This window comes from Aphelocoma coerulescens, chromosome 5 (genome assembly GCF_041296385.1).
Source record: "Aphelocoma coerulescens isolate FSJ_1873_10779 chromosome 5, UR_Acoe_1.0, whole genome shotgun sequence".
NCBI lineage: Eukaryota > Metazoa > Chordata > Aves > Passeriformes > Corvidae > Aphelocoma > Aphelocoma coerulescens.
Window position 1 is genome coordinate 22,059,813 of NC_091019.1, and position 22,204 is coordinate 22,082,016.

Genomic DNA, 22,204 nt, shown 5'->3' on the forward strand with positions numbered 1-22,204 from the left:
CCTTTTCAGTATGGAGAGCTGCAATCCTCACATTCTCAGTCTTCCTTGTAGCAGGTCTGTGGTGTGACAGTAATGCACTTAACTCACCCACAGCAACATTGCTTGGATTTTTTTAAAATCCAGACTGCTGCAGAGAGAGGGGATATGAGCATCACATTAACAAGTCTGACGAGATTTACTGTGAGCAGCAAAGTGAGGTTTGGGTAATTCAGGACCCTAACTTAAAGTTCTGCTGATCCAAACTTAAATCTCGCACCATAACCTTTGGATGTCTCTGTTCCTGCTGGGTTGTGTGATGGTTTCCCAGCATTGTGCACAGAATGCATTGGTTGGCTCTGCATGGCTACAGACTTGGTCGTGATGAATTCATTCGCTGTGGCTCTTGAAGGGGCTGGGTTTGGAGGTCCTTTGTGGACCTCTCTGCCAGCCGTGCTCACTGTCCCCATCCCTCTAGGTTGCAGCTGGCTGGTGCTGCAGCTGCCGGGTCCATAAATCAGCAACGTGCCCCTGAATATCTCCTGCATAATAACTGATGCGTATTCATGTTTGCTACAACATTGTGTCACCCTGCTAATAAAGTATCCTGGTGAGAAGGAGAGCAGGGACAGGGTCCGAGCAGCTGGTGCCTCCTTGCTTTATTTTATCTCCTCTTTCTGCTGCCACCTTGTCTTTGGCTCCCTAAGAGACCCTCTCTCTCTTGCTTTTCTAATGTATTTTCCTCAGCTGCTTCTCCCAGATGTGCTAAAGCAAGCCCTGCAGGTTTGCTTTTTGCTGTGGTGCCTCCTTCCCCTTCATCCCTGCTCTGCTAATAAATCAGGGTGTGTGCTTGCAAAGGCCCTATAAGGACTAAATGAACATGGGAGGATGATTGTTATATTTGAGCATGTAAATTAAAAGGCTTACTAATAAAAAGACACTCTGGAAGTATCTGGTCTTGGCTGTTCCTTTGAGCTCTGTTTTTGAATGAGCTTTTATTAGTGTTCCATTGGGAATGGAAGGGTGAGAAGGAAATTCATTTTTTGTCCCTCATCCCAAAATGGACTGTTCCTCACCCACAACTCACCTGTGGAGAAGATGGTGTTGCACCTATGCTGCTTTACCCTCTGTCTTGGAAAAACAAGGAGGAAGAAAAATGCTGTACCACCTTTCCCTGGAAAAGATAAAATTTTGTAAGATATGACTAGTGGCCTGTGAAATACCACATGTGAGAGAGGATGGATGGGTGTTGACTCTGCTTTTCTTCTTTCAGTACAAGATCCTAAGTGCTGTCCAGGGAAGCTGGGGAAGCCAACTTGGGTACTAACCAAAGTGTGTCCCGAGATCTGCCAGAGTCCAACACAGCCAGGACTGCCTGTCCCTGCAGAGAGGGATCCCTCTCATTCCTACTCTGTATTGCTTCTTCTAGGGGGACTTGAACCATTCCCAGACGAGAGAACCCTATTTCTCTGTGGAAGCTCATTAGCCATCCAGAGGGTGAGTGCCACATGGGCAGGGGCAGATATCCCAGGATACTCATTTGTCTGCTTTTCTGCTGCTGGCCAACGGCTTCCACCTTTTATCACCCAAACCCAATGCCACTGGCTGTCTGGAACCTTCTGCTGCAGGAGCTGTAGTGCAGTAGGACATGTGCTGTGTGAACTGTTCCATTCCTGGAGACTGGAGTTCACCAATAGTCTTATAAATCCTATTTTGCTCCAAAACCTGACTTCTTAAAAAGTCTCTTAACTATTAAATGCTAAAAAAACCAAAAAAACAAAACAAAACAAAAAAAAAAAACAACAAAAAAAGAAAAAACAAAAAACCAAAACAAACATCTAAAAGCATTATCAAAACAATTCTTGAAACTTCCCAGATGCAACTACCCTGCTTTCTTATCCATGTATTTGCTGGTAAAGTACATGTCTTAGGATTTAAAGCAAGCAGGAAGCTGAACAACTATACCTATTTCCATTGTAAATTCTTCTCAGTGAAAAGGGCTTGTATGCATTTCCTGAAACTAGTTTCCTAACTTTTTCTTTGTCAACAGTTGTTTGGAAGGAATAAGGAAGGACAGGGAAGGGGAGGAGAACAGAAAGCTCGTAGGGAGAGTGCATTTCTTGACTCTGGGGTACTTTTTTTGCTGTGCATCAGTGGTGCTGAGGTTGGGATTGGCCCTTTTCTTAAGTGATGTAGAAGGCCACCTTATCCCAGTGATTTCCCCCTTTCTTGTAGCTGGGCTTCAAGTGAGGAAAACAGCAGCCGTGCTCAGCCTGCCCTTCTGCTCCCAGCCCTACCTGCATCTCTGGGTGCCTATCTGTGGATCAGAGCGTCTGCCTCTCTGCTGGCTGCCTGTGCCCATGACCCAGTTGTGATTTCATCAGGATAATTGGATAGCAGGGCCTCTCTTACAGCACTCTGGCCTTTCCCACTTGATGTACTCTGCCTCCCCAGTTGTCTCTGCCTTGGGAAGCTGGGCTGGAGATGAGCTGCCAGCTCTGACAGCCCAACACAAAGACTCAGCAGGAGACCAACAGCTTTCCCATCCAGAACTTCTGCTGGGAGCTTTTTCTCTCAGGTGAAAACCCCAGATGGGAAATCACATTGCCTGAATTTAGTTCCCAGCTTTACCACCCATTGATGGCTTTGGGCCAGTCCCTTGGCTTGTTTGCATCCCCTTGCCTGTCTCTGTAGTGAGTAGGATGGTGTTTCTGTTCATGCATGGCCACCACCTCCAGCTCTAGCACACCATCGCTTGCAGCTTAGTGGTGAGATCTGAATTTGTCCCTTCTTGTGCTGTTGCAGCAGAGCCAGATGGCTGCAACCTGCCCTAGCATGATGACAGGACCGCTGGGCACGGGAGAGGCTGGACCTTTCCCCGGCAGCTTGCCTGCAGCTGCTCCTTTCATCACCAAGAGGACCAGGCAGAAGATACCAGGTACCTTAGGAAACCAGCCTGGAGACAGCATCTCTTGTAATTCCACACCATTACTGGGCAGCGTTTTCCCCAAAGCCTAATATTCTCTAATAGCTGTAATTACAGAGATCCACTTACACTGGCGCTGCATACTCATCTGCTCCAAGTTTCTACTTCATTGCACCTTATATCTTGTGGGAAAATCAATACAGTTTGGAACTGAGACTGGCAAGCCAAGAGATTGTTCAGAGCCTGGGTTCATGGTTGTGTACCATGTGATTTAACAGTTAACATTTACTATCATCTATAATGTGGGTCTTGTTTTAAAGTTTCCTGGGTATCTGTCCGTCTTTTTATATATTCAAGATACATCACACTGCCTTTCACCCCTCCCATTAATGCTTATGGGTGGGATTTTAATGTAAAGGAAAGTGAAAAGTTGCCCTTCTCTTGAGCTCTATTGTAGAGTACCATTTGTTTTTCTGAAAGAGGCCTGAGAGAAGTCTCTTTTCCAGGGTGAGCTGGAGGGCTGCCAGCCCAGGCAGGGAAATGTCTGCCTCTGAACCACCTGCTCAGCCCTGGGAGGCTGGAGAAGAGATGAAAGTGGAGGAGTCCTGGCAGTTTGCAGGCTTCTGCATCTCAACAGTGAGAGCTTCTCCTCCCTCACACTGCTTTCCCACACATGCTGGTACATTCAACACTAGGTCCTAAGTCCTGACTGCAAGATAAGAGTTCAGGTTTTATTTAAGTGTCCCACATTGTCCTGGCCTGCATTGTGGCCTCTTAATGCCTTTGCTATCCATTCAGACACAACCAGTCTCCTCTTTCCTTACACAGGTTATTCTTGCTCATGTAGAGTCTCAAAAAGTGCTGAAATGTTGTATCATAAATCACAAGTGTAATTTAAAAACTGTCTTCAGTTTTTTCACATCACTGGCCCCATCAGATGCAGAGAACTGTGACTTGGGTGCTAGCACAGGTGGTCTCTCCCATCTGCATGTTTTGTTTTTTTTTTTAAGGGTCCATGTTCAGCAGTGGTGTGGGATGTATCATTTGCTTGCCTGTTTCTTTCACCCTTTCCATGGGCTGGCAGCAATCAACCTGCAGAGCAGTGTGCTTTCCTTCTGTGGAAGTTAGCTTGGAAGATTGGTTCTTCTGCAGAGACTGTGATGGGATGAGTGACTTGTTCTCAGGGAGACGAATAGAGTAGTGGTGGTGGGAGGTGAAGGTCCCACCATGATTCTCAAGCATATCCCAGCACCTTCCAGAGTTTCCTGACTGCATGCTGCTCCTCGTGCCACATTCATGATGCTGGAGATATGGGCATGAGCAGTCCTGATGTGTAAGTTTCTGAGATAATGGGCCTGCTCATCTTTCTTTGGAAAATAATAATTTTGGTGGCCTGTATTGGGTGTGGAGAGTGGGGTGGGCGGCAATTCCTTCATCCAGAGGGAAGCTCTTGGGCAGCTGGTTTGTTCTCTGGGTTTATTGTGTTACTGACTTATTTAGGTTGGTTGCTGTTTTGGGTAGTTATATCTACCTACCAGTGTTTTTTCTTGGAATAAGCTGCCAACAAAGAACTTTATTAAGAATATTTATTATTTGAGAGGGAAAGCAAGAACAGTATAGTCGCACTCTCTTACTGCTAACAGCAGGTGATTGCACAGCTTCGTGTTTGACTACCTGATAGCTGAAGCAGGACCTAGGGAGCAGAGAAGGGGTAGCAGCTTTGGAATGATACTGTCTTGTTTTCCTTTGCTCTTCCATATTTTCCCAAGCCCTTTGTGGTTGGGTAGTCTCTGGCAGAGGGGTTGTGTTGCCAGAGGTGCTTCGACTGGAAAATGTGAGGGCTGGGCCTGGTGCAGTGACCAGTCCGTGCCTGTTCAAGACCTTGTGCAAAGCTGAGGCTTGCACATTGCTGCTGGCACATGTTTCTGGCTGCTGTGGAGAGGCAATCCCTCTCTTCCAGATCTGCCTATGCCTCGGACCTGCCTGCAGCTGCCTGTTGCTATTCCTCACAGGTTTCTCTTTGAATGCACATCTGTATTTTGAGCCTTCTACATTACGTCATTCCTTACCTCTTTTCTTGTTTTCCTCTGCAGCAATATTTTTGTGCTCAGTCCCTTGGGACAGGCTGCCTTTTCCTTCAGACCTTGAAGAGCTAGCAGAGGATGGAAGAAGCCATTCTGCTTCTTTTTGGCTTTTTTCCTTTTTTCCCCCCTAATAGAAGACATTTATTATCTCCAAGTCATCTTTCCAAAGCAGGGCTAGTATTTGTAACTTTTATTCTCTCTTTGGCATCCCTTACTCTGTTTTCATCTGTGAGGTGCAATGTCTGAGTTTGCAGTTATACAGCCAGCAAGCCAACAAGCACAATTGGTTAGATTTGTAGCTCAGTTGTTGATTTAAAAAGCAGCAAGTAAATTAAAATGAAGCACTGTATAGGCTTCATAACAGAGCATCAGCTTGCCAGCCTCAGTTCCCTAATCTCTTTGAGGCTGGACAGGCTACAGGGTACATCAGCATTTTGGTCCTTGAGTGAAGACAAAAGGTGGCATTTCACACCACCGGAGAGGCTCCTTCAGTCCCTCCACAGGCTGTGTTTTGTGATGTTGATGGAGGAGCCTGGACAGTCGCTGGGATGAGCCAACAAGGTTTGCTTTGTTAATGCTCAAAAATCACTGAGTAGGATTCCTGATGTGTGGGTGTGGATGACTGCTGGTAAAAGACTGGGATGAGTGTTGTTCTCCTAGAGGACTGCAGACCATTTCTGCCTGCAGGGCATCTCTGCTGAAGGGAAATAGAATCAAACACAGCAGCATTTGTGGTCATATGGCTCCTCTGGACAGGGCTTTGGAGGAAAGGGTGCCCGGTCTGAGATGAGTCCAAAGAGATTTGCAGAGTTGAAACTTACTTCTGATGCCTTTAAATGCAGATACTCCTACTGGGAAGGTAAATGGTGAATGCTCAGTAATGAACAGTTGTAAAACTTCTGTCATGGCTGGCCTCAATACAGTGGTGTTGTGCAAAAATCCGTCTCTTGACTTGTTTAGTTGGCTTGGTGTCTGTCCTGGGAGAGAAACTAAGTGATGGGAGTAAACAGAGGACACAGAGAGAGCTCCTTCAGTTAGTCTGTTGGAAGGGTGTCAGAGGCTCCCTTGTGGTGAATGTGTTGGAAACCCACTTCCGCTTGATGCCTGAGCTCATGTTGAAACTGAGGTGGTGACATGGGAAGTACTGATGGGGCCAAGCCCCTTGAGTTTCTCACCTCTGGTAAGTGAGTTTCTGGAGGCTTCACAGTCAGGTCCCCCAAACCACCTCTCTGTGCCAGAGAATAGGGACCATGAAGAAGATCAGGTTGTTTTTTGCAGGCCACAGCTGGATCTCTGGGTAACACCACCTGTAGCCTTGATTCTCAAGACCTACTTTAGGTCTTAGCCCTGTGAAAGCTTCTGCCAAGCATCTTGGTCCTTGTTTCTGCAGGCAAGGTCTCCATGCTGCCACCCAGCATGTACAGGCAGGGGAGGTGGTGCCTTCTGTCCTCACCCACACCTCCATCCCCTCCCTGAGAGACAAAGGTAGGATGTTGATGTCCACCGGGGCTGGGTGCTTGCTCTCCCCACTTCCTGCACAAGACTGGCAGATGGCTCCTGTTTGCTGGAGCTGTGTGGCTCTGGCTCCTGGGCTGGGAGCAGCTGCTGCTGCCAGGCGGAAGCACTCAGTGAGGCTTTCCTAGACAGCTTTGAATGGGAGCCAGGAGCCCTCTCGCTACAGGAGAAAATCCACGAGGTCAGGAAATACAGCAGCGGCAGCTCTGGCTCCACGCTGGGGCTGTTGGCTTGGCACGCGGATCCCAGCCCTCCTGTTTCCAGACGGTGCTCCTGGAACTGCTCTCCTCCTTGCTGTCTCTCTCACCTGTTGCTTGACAGCCTTGTGTGGCTTTTGGGGGATGCAGTAGTGGAGTGCTGCAGAGGTGATAAATTCAGATAGGGAAACACTAGATGGTGACCTGGATCAGACTTTCAGATCTTGAAGAGCTTGCAGAAGATGGAAGAAGCACTGTTCCTGCTCTGTGTAGGACTGGGAGGCTGTGCTTTTGTGTTTCCCTGTTATTTTGTGGTCAGCTGTGTGTGGGCTCTGTGCTGGCTGCTGAGCAATAGAAACTGGAAATCCTCGCATCAGGAGAAGCTTTCACAACCACCAACTGTCTGTAAACCTCCATCCGGTGTGTCACCAGCATGAAAACTGTGGGGTGTCTGTTACTGTCTCTCTCACAGGAACCCCGCTCTCTCTTCCCTGCGTTTGTTTTATAGGAAGCCAGAAACATTACCTTTGAGATGGCTGTTGCTTGAACCAGACCCTGTGGTGGTGATGATGGTGATGTTCCTGTGGCGTTGAGGAACAGCCACTCCTGTGTTGAAACCATGGGTGGGTGCATCGAAGAGCAGCCTTGCTCTTCCCATGTTCAGGAGCAAAAAGTGTGGTGGGGGAGTTATGGTGTTGGTAAGGTCACCTCAAGGATAGGACCAGCTGCCCAACTCTGTGGCAAAGTTTGCCCATATGGAAATCCCTGCTTTCCCTGCAGCTGTTGGCCAGGCTGCTTCTTCTGTGGGATTTGCCTTTGCTCTGGTGTGCAGTTGGGTTTGCACGCTGCCTGTGAGGAGCTTGCATTGGGGAAAGGAAGCGAGCTCGCCTGAGCATTGATTTTAGCACACATTAATTCAGGCAGCTCTCATGCCCAGAGCTGTCCATCATTCCCCACGCTCTCGTTCTGCATTAGGACATGTTTTGCAGCAATGGTATGGAGCAGTCAGGTAGGCTGCACCTGCCCTCCTTTGCAAGCTGCAGAATCTCTCCTGCCACTGCAGGGGTGAGGATGGCAGAGCAGTGGAGAGTTAGCTGAGGTGACAGCACCTTCGAGGGATGGTGTCAGTGAGCAAACACCAACACTGCAGAATTCTTGTATGTAAATTGTCCATGTGCTGGCCACGAGCGGTGAGTAGCAATAGCTCCTTTGCCCCCCTCATTTTCCTTGCCTCTTGGGTGGGTGGGGAGTGGGAAGATGTGGGTCTGTGTTTCTGTGGAGGAGCCAGATCTCAAAACTCTGTGCTAAGGTGGTGTGCAGGGCTTGCTAGTGTGTGGTTGCCCCTCTGCTGTGGAGTGGAGCTCAGCTGGGGTCTGGAGCAGGGGAAGACACTCAAGCTGACGTGGGTGACTACCTTGTCCACCACCTCCTGCTACACTGTGGACCATAAAGCTGCTATGGCTTTGTGGAATGGGGGTCTTCCAAAGGAATAGGCAGTGCCTTCCACTGGGGTGGTCTTGAGGGAGAACCCCCTCCTTGAGAACTCATGTCTTCTCCTCCCCATGTTGAGTCAAAGATTTTCTCACTGCCTTAGCAAGTCCTACAGGCCTGGGCAGTTGTGCCCTTCTCCTTGAGCATCTTTGTAGCAACTGCTTCATTGTCAGCATCAGATGCAGAGCAAGGACCATTGGAGCCACTCGTGGGCCTTTATTTACACCCTCCATGTGTTTTGCTGGGGGTTGCAGGTCTCCCTGCTCTGTAATGAAAGGTGGGAGCTGGTTGTAGTGTTTCTTCAGACCCTCAGGACCCCTCTCTGTTGAGCTGTGAAGCTGTTTGCTGCAGGAGTGATCCCCTCCTGGACAGCTGTGCTGGTGGAGATGGTCAGTCAGCATTTGCTCCTCAGTCCCCTTTTCATCCTAACTGAGAGATCAGAAGCTTGGGGTGGGGATCTCTCTTGTCCCTGAGAAGCAGTGCATGTGAGAACATCATGTACGTGAGGGCATGCATTAATGGAGCAGAGCAACGTGTGTGCAGTCAATTAGTGAGATCACTTAGATTCTCTCCTGTAGCCTTGCTTTCAATCTGCATCTCTTCCCGGGCTGTCAGAACAAAGGCACATTGGACTTTTCAGGGGAAGCACTGGGTAGGCACTTCTGGGTAGGCACCTAGGCTATGACATTATTTGCACTTCATGTCCCCCCACCATCACCACTCTTGCATCACCACCTTAACTGCTTCTCCAGCAGTGAAGGACAGCACAGCAAACCAGAGGTCCTGCTTGGCGTCATATTTGTTACCTGGTTGCTCTTTTGCATCCCTTCCTTTGCCCTTCTTTAGGATTCTGGATGCTGAGAAGAGCATGAGCTTTGTTTGCCTTTCTGCTACCAAGGCAGCAGCTTAGAAAAGGGCTTCAGCAAGAGGTGGTTGTGTCTGATTGCTGCCTGCTTGAGTGGGAGATGGAACTGTCTGGGTGGTTTAGGGTTGCAGTCAGGTGGGGATTGAAGGCAGAAAATTCTGGCCTCCTTGCCATTAAGTCTTTGCTGTGTTAGCAAATGCATCAGCTGCAGTCTGGGTGTAGAGCAGCCTTTGCCGGCACAGTTCGTACCAGCTTCCAGAGTTTGGGAGCAGGGCTGCCAAGCCTGGGGAGGAGGGTGGAGTGATTCAACTCTCTGGGGTGGGGGGGTGGAGGGGGTTCTAATCCCTGTGAACACGAAGGGCATCTGACAAGGGGAACTGTGAGCTTTCCTTCCTGCTACCTGCTGCATTTTGGGTGGCTCCCCAAAAGAGCTTGCAGATGGTGGCTGAGAATGAGTAGCTGACCCTGGAGTGACTTTCAGTGGGCAGGGCCTGCAGTCCAATGAGGGTGGATTTCTATTTAAACCTTTGGGGTTTTGTAATCTTCCTGAGTTAGTTCCTCTTTCTCAGCAGACTTGGAGCAGAAATTTAAGGGAGGAGCTGGGGGGATGTGAATCTTCTTCTGCTGAAGGGCCATGGGAGGTACACAGTACTGCAGAAGTGTGGTTTGCTCATCCTGACCCTAATCATCATTCTGTCAGCACCTTTTGTGACAGCATCTCTTTCCCCTCTGTTGGGTGTGCCAAATTCAGCTCAGGGAGCAGGGATGCCCCTTCTGCCGTCCCCCCTCTCGAGATGGCAGCGCCGTTAGCTGGAGGACGGGCAGAGGGTGTGGATGTGCACTGTCTCAACCCTGCCATGTGGATTGAGGTTTAATGCAGCCTTGAGGGTGAAGACATGGAGGTAACAGCATATTTGGGCAGGGCTGGACCTTTTTGCTTGCTCTCATCGGAATTGACATCCCAGCCTCATTGGCCAAGGGTTTCAAATCTATCTAAAGATTTTGGATTGTCAGCTTGAGATAAGGTCAACTGGGGACAGTGCTCAGCAGTTCTGCAAAACCAGACCTCTTAAACTGGTTACTTTACGGGTTGATGTACACAGCCTGTACCCCTGTTTTCTCATCAGTAATGCTCTCCTACCTCTTGAAGTTTGCTCAAGGAACCTGTGAACTTTGCATCCAGACAGTCAGGCTGAAGGATTGCAACAGACCACGGGATAAACAGAGTTTTTGTGTTCGGTTTGATGAATTATTTTGCCTATTTTAAAGTAACCTCTCTTAGCATAGTGACCATGTTTGTCCTTGCAGGTGGTGGTGCTCCTGGAAGTCCTGAGCTGGAGTCAGCTGGAAGATGACCGAATACAAGCTGGTGGTGGTGGGAGCAGGTGGTGTTGGGAAGAGTGCTTTGACGATACAGCTCATTCAGAACCATTTTGTTGATGAGTATGACCCCACGATAGAGGTAGGTGGCTCTGGGCATGGGGTCTGTCTCTCTGTCTGTATGTTTTCCTCTTGCTTTTCTCCACTTTGTCTCCAACCCAGAGCATGCTCAGTTTGGTCTCAAGTCTGAACTCGAGCAGGGATGTTCCTCTTCTTTGCAGAGCTATTCTGAGTCACTATGTGTGTGTTCAGAGGTCACGGTGACCGACTTACATCTCCTGCAGAAGGATAGTGGTGTCTGCTGAAGAGAGCTGTCATGGGAGGCAGCAGAGGCAGGCAGAGCTGGGCAGGGGCTGAGAGGCAGCACAGAAGTCCTCCTTTCTGATGAAATGACAACATAGGGAGGGATTAAAGGTTTAGAATTGAAGAGCCATTTTGTGCCTGTGCTTCCATTTCTCTTCCCGTGAAATCAGAGTAAATGTATTGACTTTTTCTGCAGGATGTTTTGAGCTTTACTGATGAAATGGGTTTTATCAGAGCTTGGTTGTAGTACGTATGTCTTGCAGTTTGAGTAAGACATGCTGAGCAGCTGAACTGTTGTGGCTCCCAGAGTGCTGCCTCTGCTTCTTCACAAGGGGTTAAAGGGTGATGTGTGTGTCTTAGTTAGTGTGCATGGCAGCACTGACCTGAAGAAGCAGGCAGGGACCCTGTGGCCCTCACAGGCTGTATGGGGGCGGAGGGGGATCCAGTCTTCAGTATCCATTGTGCTATTACTATTTTCTTTAATTTTTCAAAACCATATTCCATTCTCCGTCTGCTTTCACTGTAGTTAGCGACGTGCTAATTAGCCTCTGCATGACTTACACCTTTGTTGGGCGAGATGTGGGCAGCAGCCACCGCTCTGCACAAGGAGTAAAGTCCACCCTGGGAAGGCAAATTGCAGCTCTGTCATGCCTCTTGGACAATAACCTCTCTGTCTGCAGTCCTACAGGATTCTCTACCAGATGTGTATAAATGCAGCTGTGGTTGCTGCAGTTATTATTATCATAATGGCAAAAGGCCCCAGCTGGGATGAGAAATCTATTCTGGTAGGTGTTGTATGTGTAGTCCCCACCCTGAAGAGCTTACAACTTACATAAACAAACAAGACAAGGCTTGGTAGAAAGGCAGAAACAGTCTTACAATCCTACAGATGGGAAGGAGAGAAAACACTTAAAAAGCACGTGCTATTACATCATTTGGCCAAGGTCACCTAGAAAGTCCATGGCAGAGACTTGAATTTAATTTAGGGCTCCTGAGTCTCCTTGCTTATGGATGCAGTTGCCTTCTTCCCCAGCTCCTCTCCCCTCATGTGGCTGTCCCCAGTAGCATTGTATACTTTTCTCAGAAACCCATTCCAGGTTGTTTTTGGCAAAAGAGCTGCTCATGGAGAGCAACCTCCCTGGGGAGACATCTGCATGGGTGCATCCTCTCTTGGACCTTAGGTGGGCAGAGGCAACTCTCACCCAGTGATGTGTTGGGTTTTGGCATCCTGTGGTTTTTGTCTCCAAGCTGCCTGCTCCCTGTACGTACCCTGCAGGGAATTTTCTTCATGTAAACAGGCAGCAGGGAATGTAAACCTTGCATGGCATTTCCCAGCACACCCTCCTCACCCTACCCTCTTCTGCAGTGCCCTGGGAGACGCCTGCTCTTTTCTCCACTGTTCACTCGAGCCCCATTCTGTTTGTCTCCTCTTCCAAAAGCTGCCACAAGCTGCTCTTCAGCCCTCTCACCCCTGGTACTTTTCCACCTGCAGGTCCACCAGCCCTGATGCCTTTGCAGCTCCCTTGGTTGTACCCTGCTTCCCCTGCTACCCTGGCCAAGTACTGATTCATTTCAGGGTGATTCCTTTTAATTATGCTTCATTTTATGGGGATTTAAGACACAGAGAGCTACCTGCCAGCCATCCAAATGTGACCAACAAACCACCTTCCTGTGACTAAGCTGCTTTGGATCATGCCCAGGAGCTGACTATGACTGTTCAGCCAGCTAACAAGCAGCAGAGCAATGCTGAAACAAGCAGGATAAAAGGGGGGGGGGGAAGAGGATACGTGCATGGAGCAAAGGCGTTACCTGTCACCCACATGGATTGAGCACAGGCTGTGCTGCAAAGGGGGGTGCAGGTGGATTGGGGTGCACTGAGAAGATGCTCCCCACAGCAAGAGGGGTGGAGGTATGTCCCCTGTCTGGGGCAGAGACCCTGACTGGGTGTCTGCTCCCCTTCTTCCCTCCTGATTCACCAGTGCAAATGTTTGGCTGTGTAACTCAATGCTGTCTGCTCCACTACAGCACACTCTCACACAGGCCAGCCCTTGGGCTGCCAGGGAGCTTTAGAACCTTTGTTTTGGGAACAGGAGAGCAAGGAAATGTATGCTACTGGCACTGTCCTATGGTGAGTAAGCAGGGATGGACTAAAGAGTTTCACTGTGTTGAGAAATTCTTCAGTTCATCTTCCAGCTCTTAGCAGCTTAAAGGGCTTCCCAAACCTCTGGTCATATCCTGACTGTAGTGTTTAGCAAATGGGCTTCTTGGCCTGGTCTGCCAGCACAGCTGGGATGCCCCCCGCATCCACCTGGGATCTTCAGTCTGAACCCCAAACAGGTGTTGTTTCTGCTGCCTGGCACTTCACAGCTGGGTCTGGCTGCTTTCCCCTCTGACAAAGGTGGGGTGGGGGCTGCAGAGGAGCCCTGAGGCTGCAGGGTGCTGGTGTGGGCTGGTGGCAGCTAGCCCTGCAGTGGCAGTCGTGTCACCTGGTAGCGTGGCAGGGATGGCTGAGCTGCCATCCTGAACTTCCTGCAGAGGGGGAGGTCAGATGAAGCTGTACACAAAGCATTGATGGGGAGAGCTTGTCCCATTCCTTTGCAAAGCATCCTCTGCAAGATTGTTTTATGTCTGTGCCTTGTAAGCCAGCTGGCTGGCCTTATGGGCAGTCTGTGATGACCTGAGCTGAGGTGTGGGATCTCTTGTCCATCAGCATGGTGGATGCTGGTGAGACCTCCTGGAACTGGAGACTTGGCAGTTAACTGTGAACATGTGTGCCGAGAGGCTGGTCCTCTGTCCCAAGCCAAGGTGAAGAGGTGGGAGGATGCTTTGTGGGGCAGAGGAAGCACTCAGGTCCCCTTGTGAAGGGGGAAGGAGGCTCCAGATACATTATTGATTAGAAATGGGAGCACATTCCTGCAGGGTAGCCTGCCAGTTGCCTTCAGAGCAGTTGGCTGGAAGCCAACCTTTCACTCCACACTTATTCTCGATGGGTCAGCAGTCCACTTTTTGGGAAGGCACAGCTGAGAAGGTCGTGGCAGAGCAGATCTCATCTCTGATTTCATAGCCCTCTCTGCAAGGTGAGGAAAGACTTTAATTAGCCCCAGCAAATGACGTTGTTGTAATGAACCAAAGGATAGAGGTTGTGTTGGCCCCATTCCCTTTCTGTGCTGCTGCTGGTCCTGTTGGTGACCTTTGCTGTGTCGGCTGTTTGTCTGCAGACCTGCAGAGCTCATCTGATAACATTGTTGTGATTGTTGGAAGAGCAGCCAACATTTGAATTAATTTTAAACTGCAGCTGTAGCCTCTGCGAGTGGCTGCAAAGCACTGTGTGGTCGTACTGCTGACTTGCACCTTTTTCATACCTTTCATTCTGGCTTCCTTCTCTCACTGAGAGTTGAGGATGCTGCACTGTCCACAGGGGATGGCTGTTGGTGAGGGATGATGGATGCCCTCCAGCAGCCCTGCTGATGAGACTGAGCACAGGGAGAAGCATAGTGGGAAGGAGCAGTGCTTTGAGGAGCCTGCCGTGAAAATGAAACTTTTTGAGGGATGCTCTGGGTGATTTCCAGACCTTCTCACATCTATGATAAGTTGTGATTGCCTTTGCTGCAGGGAAAATCCCCAACTTCAAAGGACCTGCCTGGATAGTTCTTAGCTCTCCTGGAGCCCTCTGGGCACAGACTGGTTGTGGGAAACACCCTGTTCACAGTGTGATTTTATTTTATTTTTTTCTCATGTTTAAAGAAGGGGTTTACCATCAAACCCAGTTTGAAACCTTACTGGTGGCAATATTGCCTCTGGTGCCTGATTTGAGATGCACTGGAGGCACTGGATTTCCAGCTTATCTTAAACACCTTCCCTGCAGATCACAGATAGCGACTGGAAGCCCTGGCTGGCCAGAGCTCCTTTCCTGAGTATCCTTCCTCTTCCAGCAGAAGGAATTAGAGCTGAACAATGCTTAGGAAATAGTTGTTAAGGGCTATGCAATGTGGTAGAGATGAAGCCGCACCTGGTCTGCCAGAAGCAGGGCTGGGAATGGGGAGAGCAAGCCAGGAGCTGTCTTCTCTGTGGTTCTGACAGACAAGGAGAAACCTGCTTAGCTGCTCCCTTTTTCCTTTGTTTTTTGGTTTTGTTGTTTTTTTTTTCCTTTCCCTCCCATTTTTGAAGCAGATTTGAGTTGTCTCTGTAATGGAAGATGAACACAGGCAGAGCATGACCTGGCATCTTCCCAGGGATGCACTCGCTGCATCCCTTTGTTTAGCCAGAGCCAAGCCCTCTTAATGTATCCTCCTCCCTTTCCCTCTCCTGGCCTGCAGGATTCCTACAGAAAGCAAGTAGTCATTGATGGAGAAACCTGTTTGTTAGACATCTTGGACACTGCAGGGCAGGAGGAGTACAGTGCCATGAGAGACCAGTACATGAGAACGGGGGAAGGATTCCTGTGTGTCTTTGCCATCAACAACACCAAGTCCTTTGAAGATATTCACCAGTACAGGTCAGTATCCTGGGAAGGGCCTTTTCCTTCTTGCTCTGTGCAAAGGGGAGGCCTTGCTGCTGCACACTCCTGCCCACCCTTTTAGATCAGGCCCCATGGTGGAAGCACAGACTGCCAGCAAAGACAATTAGCTCAAGTGGCCATTCCCCAGGGAAGAGACAGAACAGACTGCTAATGTCAGTGACTCCAGTAAAACCCTTCCAAAGGGATTGCTTGTGGCCTTTGGGGACCTGGTAATGTAATGTTTAAGTGTTTATGGTGACTAAAGGAGAGCTGATCCTGTATGACCCCCTCCCTTCCCTCCCTAATTAGTGGAATTGCTTTGTTAGCGCAATCGATCTCAGTGACTTCTGCTGGCCCCAGAGCTGGGAGAGGAGGCTGGGAAAGACAGGGAGAGCTGCTTCCCCTGCTGTCCAGTGTCATGACCAGGCTGTGGTCTGCCAGCTGCACACATGTGGGGAGAGACAGTCCTGTCCCACTGGAGCTTCGTTTCAACCAGGGCCAAGATGGAGCAGAAGGGGAGTCAGGGCTCCAGTGAGGTGATTTGCCCAAGATGATGTATGGGGAAGCGGTGACAAAGCAGGGACCCTGTCCCGGCACCCATCCCATTTCTCCTCTCCGTTGACATTACCCCTGCAAAGCTGGAGAGTCAAGGAGATGATACAAACACAGCAGGAATCTTCCCTGTTCACCCCAATGCTATGTTAGGGAGGGATTGCTCTGCTTGTGCCTTTTTCTGAGACTTGGCTTGTGACGGCAGGCACTTGGCAGAGGATGCAGGAGATGGCCCTGCCTGTCCCTGCTCTGTCCACTGCCCACAAGGGACTGTGTATCCCAGTCCCTCATCATAAACCAGGGTCCCAGTAATCCTGTTGTTCTGAGGACAGGCACATCCCTTCCTTGCTCCATAGTCAGTGGTGCTGCTCAGAGCTGCTGAGATGCTTCAGTCTCATCCAAAAGGCTGTTCAGTGTAATAGCTGCACAGGTACACTAATTTGACTTCTTTTAGCTGAACCAAAGGAAAAAGGATGGGATTTTCCTAAAGCTCCTGAGGGATTGAGCAGCATTCATCTTGTGCTGGGGCTGATGCTTGTGAAGTTGCTCATAGGATGGCTCGATTTCAAGCCATCATGATCGTGATGTAAATCACTGGCTTTCGTCTCCTTTAGCCTGTGCTCTTTGTGTTTGCACTTTTAAAAGAATATTCCCCAGAGAAATGCTGGCTCTCCCTGGTTAGTAATCATTTGGAGGTATCTCCTTTCAGCTAAGTGTAGCCTGTGCACTAAATTTAGTACTTGCATTTGCTGATCAGGATGTTACATAGAACATTTAAATGGCTTTATGGCATATCGTGCCATATAGTCAGACTTCATTTCTATGTTCTACTACATTAGAAAAAGATGATTGATTCTTTTGTGTGTGACACATGTCCAGCTGCCTTTGGATGGAGATTTGCATTCAATTAAAACGTAGAAATTGGCATTTTAAATCTTTTAGTAGTTAAATTAAAACCATGTTAAACGTTCTGGATTAATGAGCAAAAGAAAAGCTGTTTTGCATCTGAAGCTAAATGATTTATTAAGCAAAGGAAGTTATTATCTATCAGAAGGGAATTGAATGGATTGTTTGTGGTCATAATGGCCTTCAAGATTTTTAGAAGTGGTAGATCTCATCCTCGCCCACCTAGTTTTAGATCCAATGTTGGAATGAAGAAGTGAGTGTTACAGCTTTTTTAGTTCCCAGTTGGTTTCTCAACTTTGAGTGACCTGAACTAAACTGAAAGGGAGCAAATACTGCCTGTGCATCTGCAGAAAAGGTTACAGCTGCCAAAAGCTGCTTTATCAGCTCAGCAAATTCTGGTTGCAGGTGAATGGTTCCCCCCCCCCCCCCATTTGGGGGGGATTACTTGATCTAAAATGTTGGAAATAGCACAGCTAACTGCTTGAGAATTCATTTTTATTTAACTTAAACTATCTTAAGCTCATGTCTTAATATAGATTGTCGTAATTCACATTGTTTTGTAAATAGCTGCATTTAAAGAGCAGAAGTATGTTTAGTTCTCATTTCCAGACTGTGTTGCTGTTTACTCACTTGTGTGCCGTAGTCATTTACATTTTCCTGAAAGCTCAACACAAGGCACTCAACAGGAGCAAAGGGTAGCTGTCAAAACTGGTGGGGAGTGTTCTGGAGCTGCCCCTTCACTTTTTCACACTTCCTCCTCTTGCAGGGAGCAGATCAAGAGGGTGAAAGACTCAGATGATGTTCCCATGGTGCTGGTGGGGAATAAATGTGACCTCCCTGCCCGGACAGTGGAGACCCGGCAAGCGCAGGACCTGGCCCGGAGCTATGGGATCCCCTACATAGAAACATCTGCCAAAACCAGACAGGTAGGAGGAGACTTTTAAACAAAACGCTCTTTTTTTCTTCTTTCCTCCTTTGCTGCCCTGGAGGGGCAGCAATGGGCAGGCACCACCTTGCAGACAGATGGGTGTTAGGGCTGGGTTTAGTTGCTTCCTTGAGGCTAAATGCTCCCTCATGATGTTCCCTCCCCAGTCTGGGCTTGAGCCTCCCATCACAAGAAAAGCATCATCATGCTGTGGCAGCAGTGAAGATGCCTTCTCAGGGCATTGTCCAAGGCTCTGGAATAACCTCCATAGTCACTTCAGGTCAGCTAAGCTCAGGTCACTTGGCTAACCTCACCCATGGTCTATTTTGGCAGACCTACAGGCAGAATATACTGGGGCTGGAAGGACTGTCCGGGGCCCACAGAGCACAGAGGTGGAAATGGAACAACTGACACCTTCAGTGGTCTAGTGGTGGCTTTTCTCTTGGGTGGTAGACCTCATTCAGACTGCTGAGAGCTGATGGATCTCAGGGACTTCAGAGCTCCTTGTCCTTGTGGTTGTTCATTCAATCTTGCTCTCTGTTTGAGGGCCACACTCAGGTCCTTGTTAGTCTTCCCATCTTGGTTCTGTACTTTTAACACTGGAATCTGCACTGCTGGACAGTGCTAGAGACACCTTGCTGGGGAGCAGAGCCCTCTCCTCTCTCCACTGTCCCTCCTCAGAGTGGGCAGCTACTTCAAGCTGTGCTTTTTCCCCAGGGCGTTGAGGATGCCTTCTACACCTTGGTGCGGGAGATCCGGCAGCATAAGCTGCGCAAGCTGAATCCCCCGGATGAGAGCGGCCCCGGCTGCATGAACTGTAAATGTGTGGTATCGTGACTATGGTAAGTGGTGGCAGCAGGACATGGGGTGCACTGGGGGAGCATTGGAAGCAGGGCAGGAGGTGACTGCAGGTGCTCTTGCCTGCAAACAAATGCAGCGGGATCAATTTCAGCAGCAGGTATTTTTTTAATGAAACACCTTTCAGACTGAAATAGCATTTTTCTGTCAAAACATAGGTAAGTCAAAATTCCCACTTTCCTGAGGAAGTGTGTGGCAGGAAAGGGTTGTTTATTTTTCCCCCCTCATTTTGTACAACAAAATTTTATACAACTGAATTTTTTTAAAAAGCATGTTTTGTTGTGCTTTCCCCAGAAAAGCTTCTTCCCATGCTGCTGCTGTGAAAGAGGAGTTAAGCTGGTGTTGAAGGTGTACAGATCACTGTATGCTCACCAGACTGGCTCTAGAAGGGTTCAGATGTAGAGCTGGCTGGGTGCATTGCTTCCTAATGCACTCACAGAAATTGCCTCTTCCTAAAGCTTTAGAGCAGACCTGTCTTGCTGTGAAAGTCCTGTGTTCCTCAGAAGAGTTTTCCCCATTAGATATATCCCCTGGGATATTTGGAACTGATGCAATGTTGAGAATTAGCCATAAGGGGGCTGTTTGCTTTTATAAATTTTGTGTGCTGGAGCCAGAAACTGTGTTTTTCAGATTGTTTATGTTCACTTGCCTGTTTTTCTTCCTTTTCTTTCCTTGATTTTTTTTTTTTAAATTATGGTTTATTTAAAACACTGATGGATAGCAGTCAGGGAGAGTTCCTATTGTTGTCCCTGCATGTGCTGGCTGGCCTTAGGTGAAAGGCCTGGGAATATCCATCTGTGTAACCAACTCCTTCCATGGCAGAAATTTAGAGAGGTGTAATTGGTGATGAGTGCACCAGGAAGATCTGTATCTATGGACATCTGGGACTAGGATATGGGACAAAAGCGTGCATGAACATTGCCCTTAATGGCTTTTGGGGAGTCTCCCAAGCACCTGAACTGGCCCTTCACCCTTTTAAGCAACTGCTGGAGTCCTAAAGAGAAGTGCACTGTATCCAGAGTTGGTGTTAAGAGGGTTTTATGAAGGTGGAGATGGGCAGCAGGTTTCCTCTGACGCTTTTTGAGCTAGAGGCCGTGAGTACAGCAGAGCTCTTCCTCCTGCGCCCCACTCCCAAGGAAGAAAAAAGGCAACTAAACAGTGCTGGCAACATTTGCTTCCCTATGAGCACAAACCCACTCCAGAACCCCACCCCTCTGCTCCCAGCTGAGGCATGTGAGGTCGGCGGGGGGCCGAGCCGAATGCTGTGCCCAGCACACTTATCACTGCTAAGGGAGATTTTCCAGATGTTTGTGTCCTCCAGATGTTCAGGAGCGTTTCCTCCGGATGGGGATATGAGCTCAAGACTTGTTTCCTGCTCTGGCTCACAGCTGACGGCATGGGCTTGGCAGGCGCTGCTGCTCTCTTACAGCAACTGCCAGGAGCCCAATCCCCATCACAGCCCAGTGGCAGCACCAGCTTGGGCAAGAAGGGCTGGGAAGGGGTCACTTGGAAACACTCCTCTCTTTTAAGAGAACATGCCCTGTGAGTTGCCTATGTCTTTTTCTGGTCAGGCAGAAATTGGAAACCAGAAATCCCAGCTTAATGTAGCTGCAGTGACCAAGAGTAGAGAGGGAGGAACATCAAGGCACAAAAGAAGTGAGGCAAAGACATGCTGGGATTTGGGGAGGAGAAAGGTGGGTGTGTGGCCAACAAAATCTGGCTGCATTTGCCTTAGACTCATTTTGTGGTTCCCATCATCCTTGGTGGAAACATCTTGCCAAACAGTGCCCCTTCCCACAAGGAGGTTCAGAAAGAGGCATGTCTGGTGAGGTGCCCAAGGCTCACCCATCACTCCACCAATTCCAAGGCTTGTTCTCTTCAGCAGATGTGCCGATGCTTTGCTGAGCCAGGCCCACACCTCTAAGACCTGTGTAGCTTTTTGCTTTTGCTCTGTGGGCACTAACAGGGTCATCCCAAAACGTGACAGGTGAGTACTGGGAACAGCCCCACTGGCTTTGACGAGGAATGGGTGCTCATGAGTGTCCTCTTCTGTTTCAGCTGACTGGACCGTGTCTTGGCGAGGTTCCCACTGTGCAGTGCGCAAGGAAAGAGGTGAAGCGAAGGAAGAAGCAAATGGATTCAGAGGAGGAATATGGGGGGGAGAGGAGGAGGAAGAGGACAGGGGGAGCATGAGCCCCTCCAAGGACTATCTCGCACTTCACCCAAGCCTGCGGCAAACAACTTTTTTTTTTTTTTTTTATCCCCATCCCCTCATCCTTTGGCCTCCTCCCACCCCGGCAACTGTACAAAGCCACAGATTGAATCACAGTAAATTATTATTTGATCGTCTCAACAAATCACCTTGATGGCTGTGTCCTCCTTCCAGAGGCTGCTTCTACCGCTGCTCCGGAAGGATCGCTGGTGGGATGGCAGGGAGGAAATAGTGCTGAGATTTGCTCTCCACAGACCAAGGTCATGTTGTAGATCATGGACGTGATTGGGGTGGGAGAGACAAGCTCTCAGGGCAAGACAGCTTGTCTCTGTCTCCAGTAAGTCTTTGTCATGTCCTCCCCAGCCCACCTGAAACTCTGCTGGCCCCAAGTTTTGGGAGGGTGGAAGAGTGCAACCAGTCCAAGCCCGTCCTTGGCACCCATTGAGTGCTTTGCTTTCAGCCTAGTCCTTGTGGGATTTATGGCCTCAAATGCAATGCCCAGAAGGGAAGAAGCAGCATCGAGGGAGGAGATTCAAGAGCTGGGTTCACCTCAGCTGGTACCAGTTTGTTGCTTTCCTGATTCCTTTCCTGTCAGCTTTCTGCGACAAGACTTCCATCATGCTCTAGAGGTAGAATTAGGACTTTTTAGTCCCTTCCAGCACTAGCTACGCTAACACCTGTATAGTACATACACCTCAGGCTGCTCCAGTATGTACAGGTAAGCAAATCCTCCTCAGCCCTGTGCACAGCTTCGTTACTGGGAGCAGGTCCAGAAGGGCTCTCTTGCACTGCACAAGCTGTCTGGCTGCTCAGCAACTTAAGACTAAAGGATTCAGGCTTCCAGTCCTTGGGTTTAGAGTGGGTAAGAGTGTTTTGGGTAAGGACTGATCTCTTGGGAACCTTGTCTCTGCTCAGCTCTGCTCCTTTGGGGTTTTTGCCTGAGGTCTGTCCCATGTGCCTTTCACTTTCAGCCCCAAGACAAGGCATTGCACTCAGTGCAGCAGGTGGCTTGGTACTTGCTGTCTTTCCCTCTTCCAAGCTATTGCACAGGCTAATTTAGCTGGCATCCAGAATTAGGAGCATCAAAGGGGGAAGGTGATCCAGCTGAGTGTGGCAGGGAGCTGTTCTGCATGGGCTAGCCCAGGCCTGAAAACGTGCTGGGTTTGGCAGCCAAGGCTGGTCTGGGTTGGGAGCAGCGAGGGTGGCGTGTGAGTCACATGCCTCACATGGCAAAACCAGTACAGAAACCCTGGTCACCCCCAGCACAAAGCCACAGCCCACCCAGGGCTTCCCACCATCCATGTGAGCAGTCTCCCATCACACTCCCCATCCAATGTCATGTCAGGTAGCAGCAGAATTAAAGCAGCAGAATTCAACTCCCATACTCCTTGGGGGTGCTGCCTTTGCTTTTGGCCTGGGCAAGAGAGGACTTGTGCTAATGGCTTGCTTTTTGTAAATGTCTGCTCTGAACTGCTGTGGGGCACAGCCCCCACCCTGGCTGCAGCTGCCTAGCACC

The 22,204-nt window shown here is 49.2% G+C and overlaps 1 protein-coding gene across 2 annotated transcripts in view; it reads left to right on the top strand.

The window, feature by feature from the left end:
- Positions 1-20,833, top strand: part of HRAS (HRas proto-oncogene, GTPase) — a 40,615-nt gene extending 19,782 nt beyond the window's left edge. The window contains exons 2-7 of one of the 2 annotated variants that reach the window (XM_069017070.1): positions 1,406-1,473; positions 10,363-10,516; positions 15,054-15,232; positions 17,460-17,619; positions 18,336-18,460; positions 20,535-20,833. In XM_069017070.1, the coding sequence (XP_068873171.1) occupies positions 10,406-10,516; positions 15,054-15,232; positions 17,460-17,619; positions 18,336-18,455 (570 nt within the window). In that variant the 5' untranslated portion in view covers positions 1,406-1,473; positions 10,363-10,405 and the 3' untranslated portion in view covers positions 18,456-18,460; positions 20,535-20,833. The remainder of the gene's footprint in view (positions 1-1,405; positions 1,474-10,362; positions 10,517-15,053; positions 15,233-17,459; positions 17,620-18,335; positions 18,461-20,534) is intronic. The other variant, XM_069017071.1, reaches the window with a different exon arrangement.
- Positions 20,834-22,204: the final 1,371 nt, after the last annotated feature.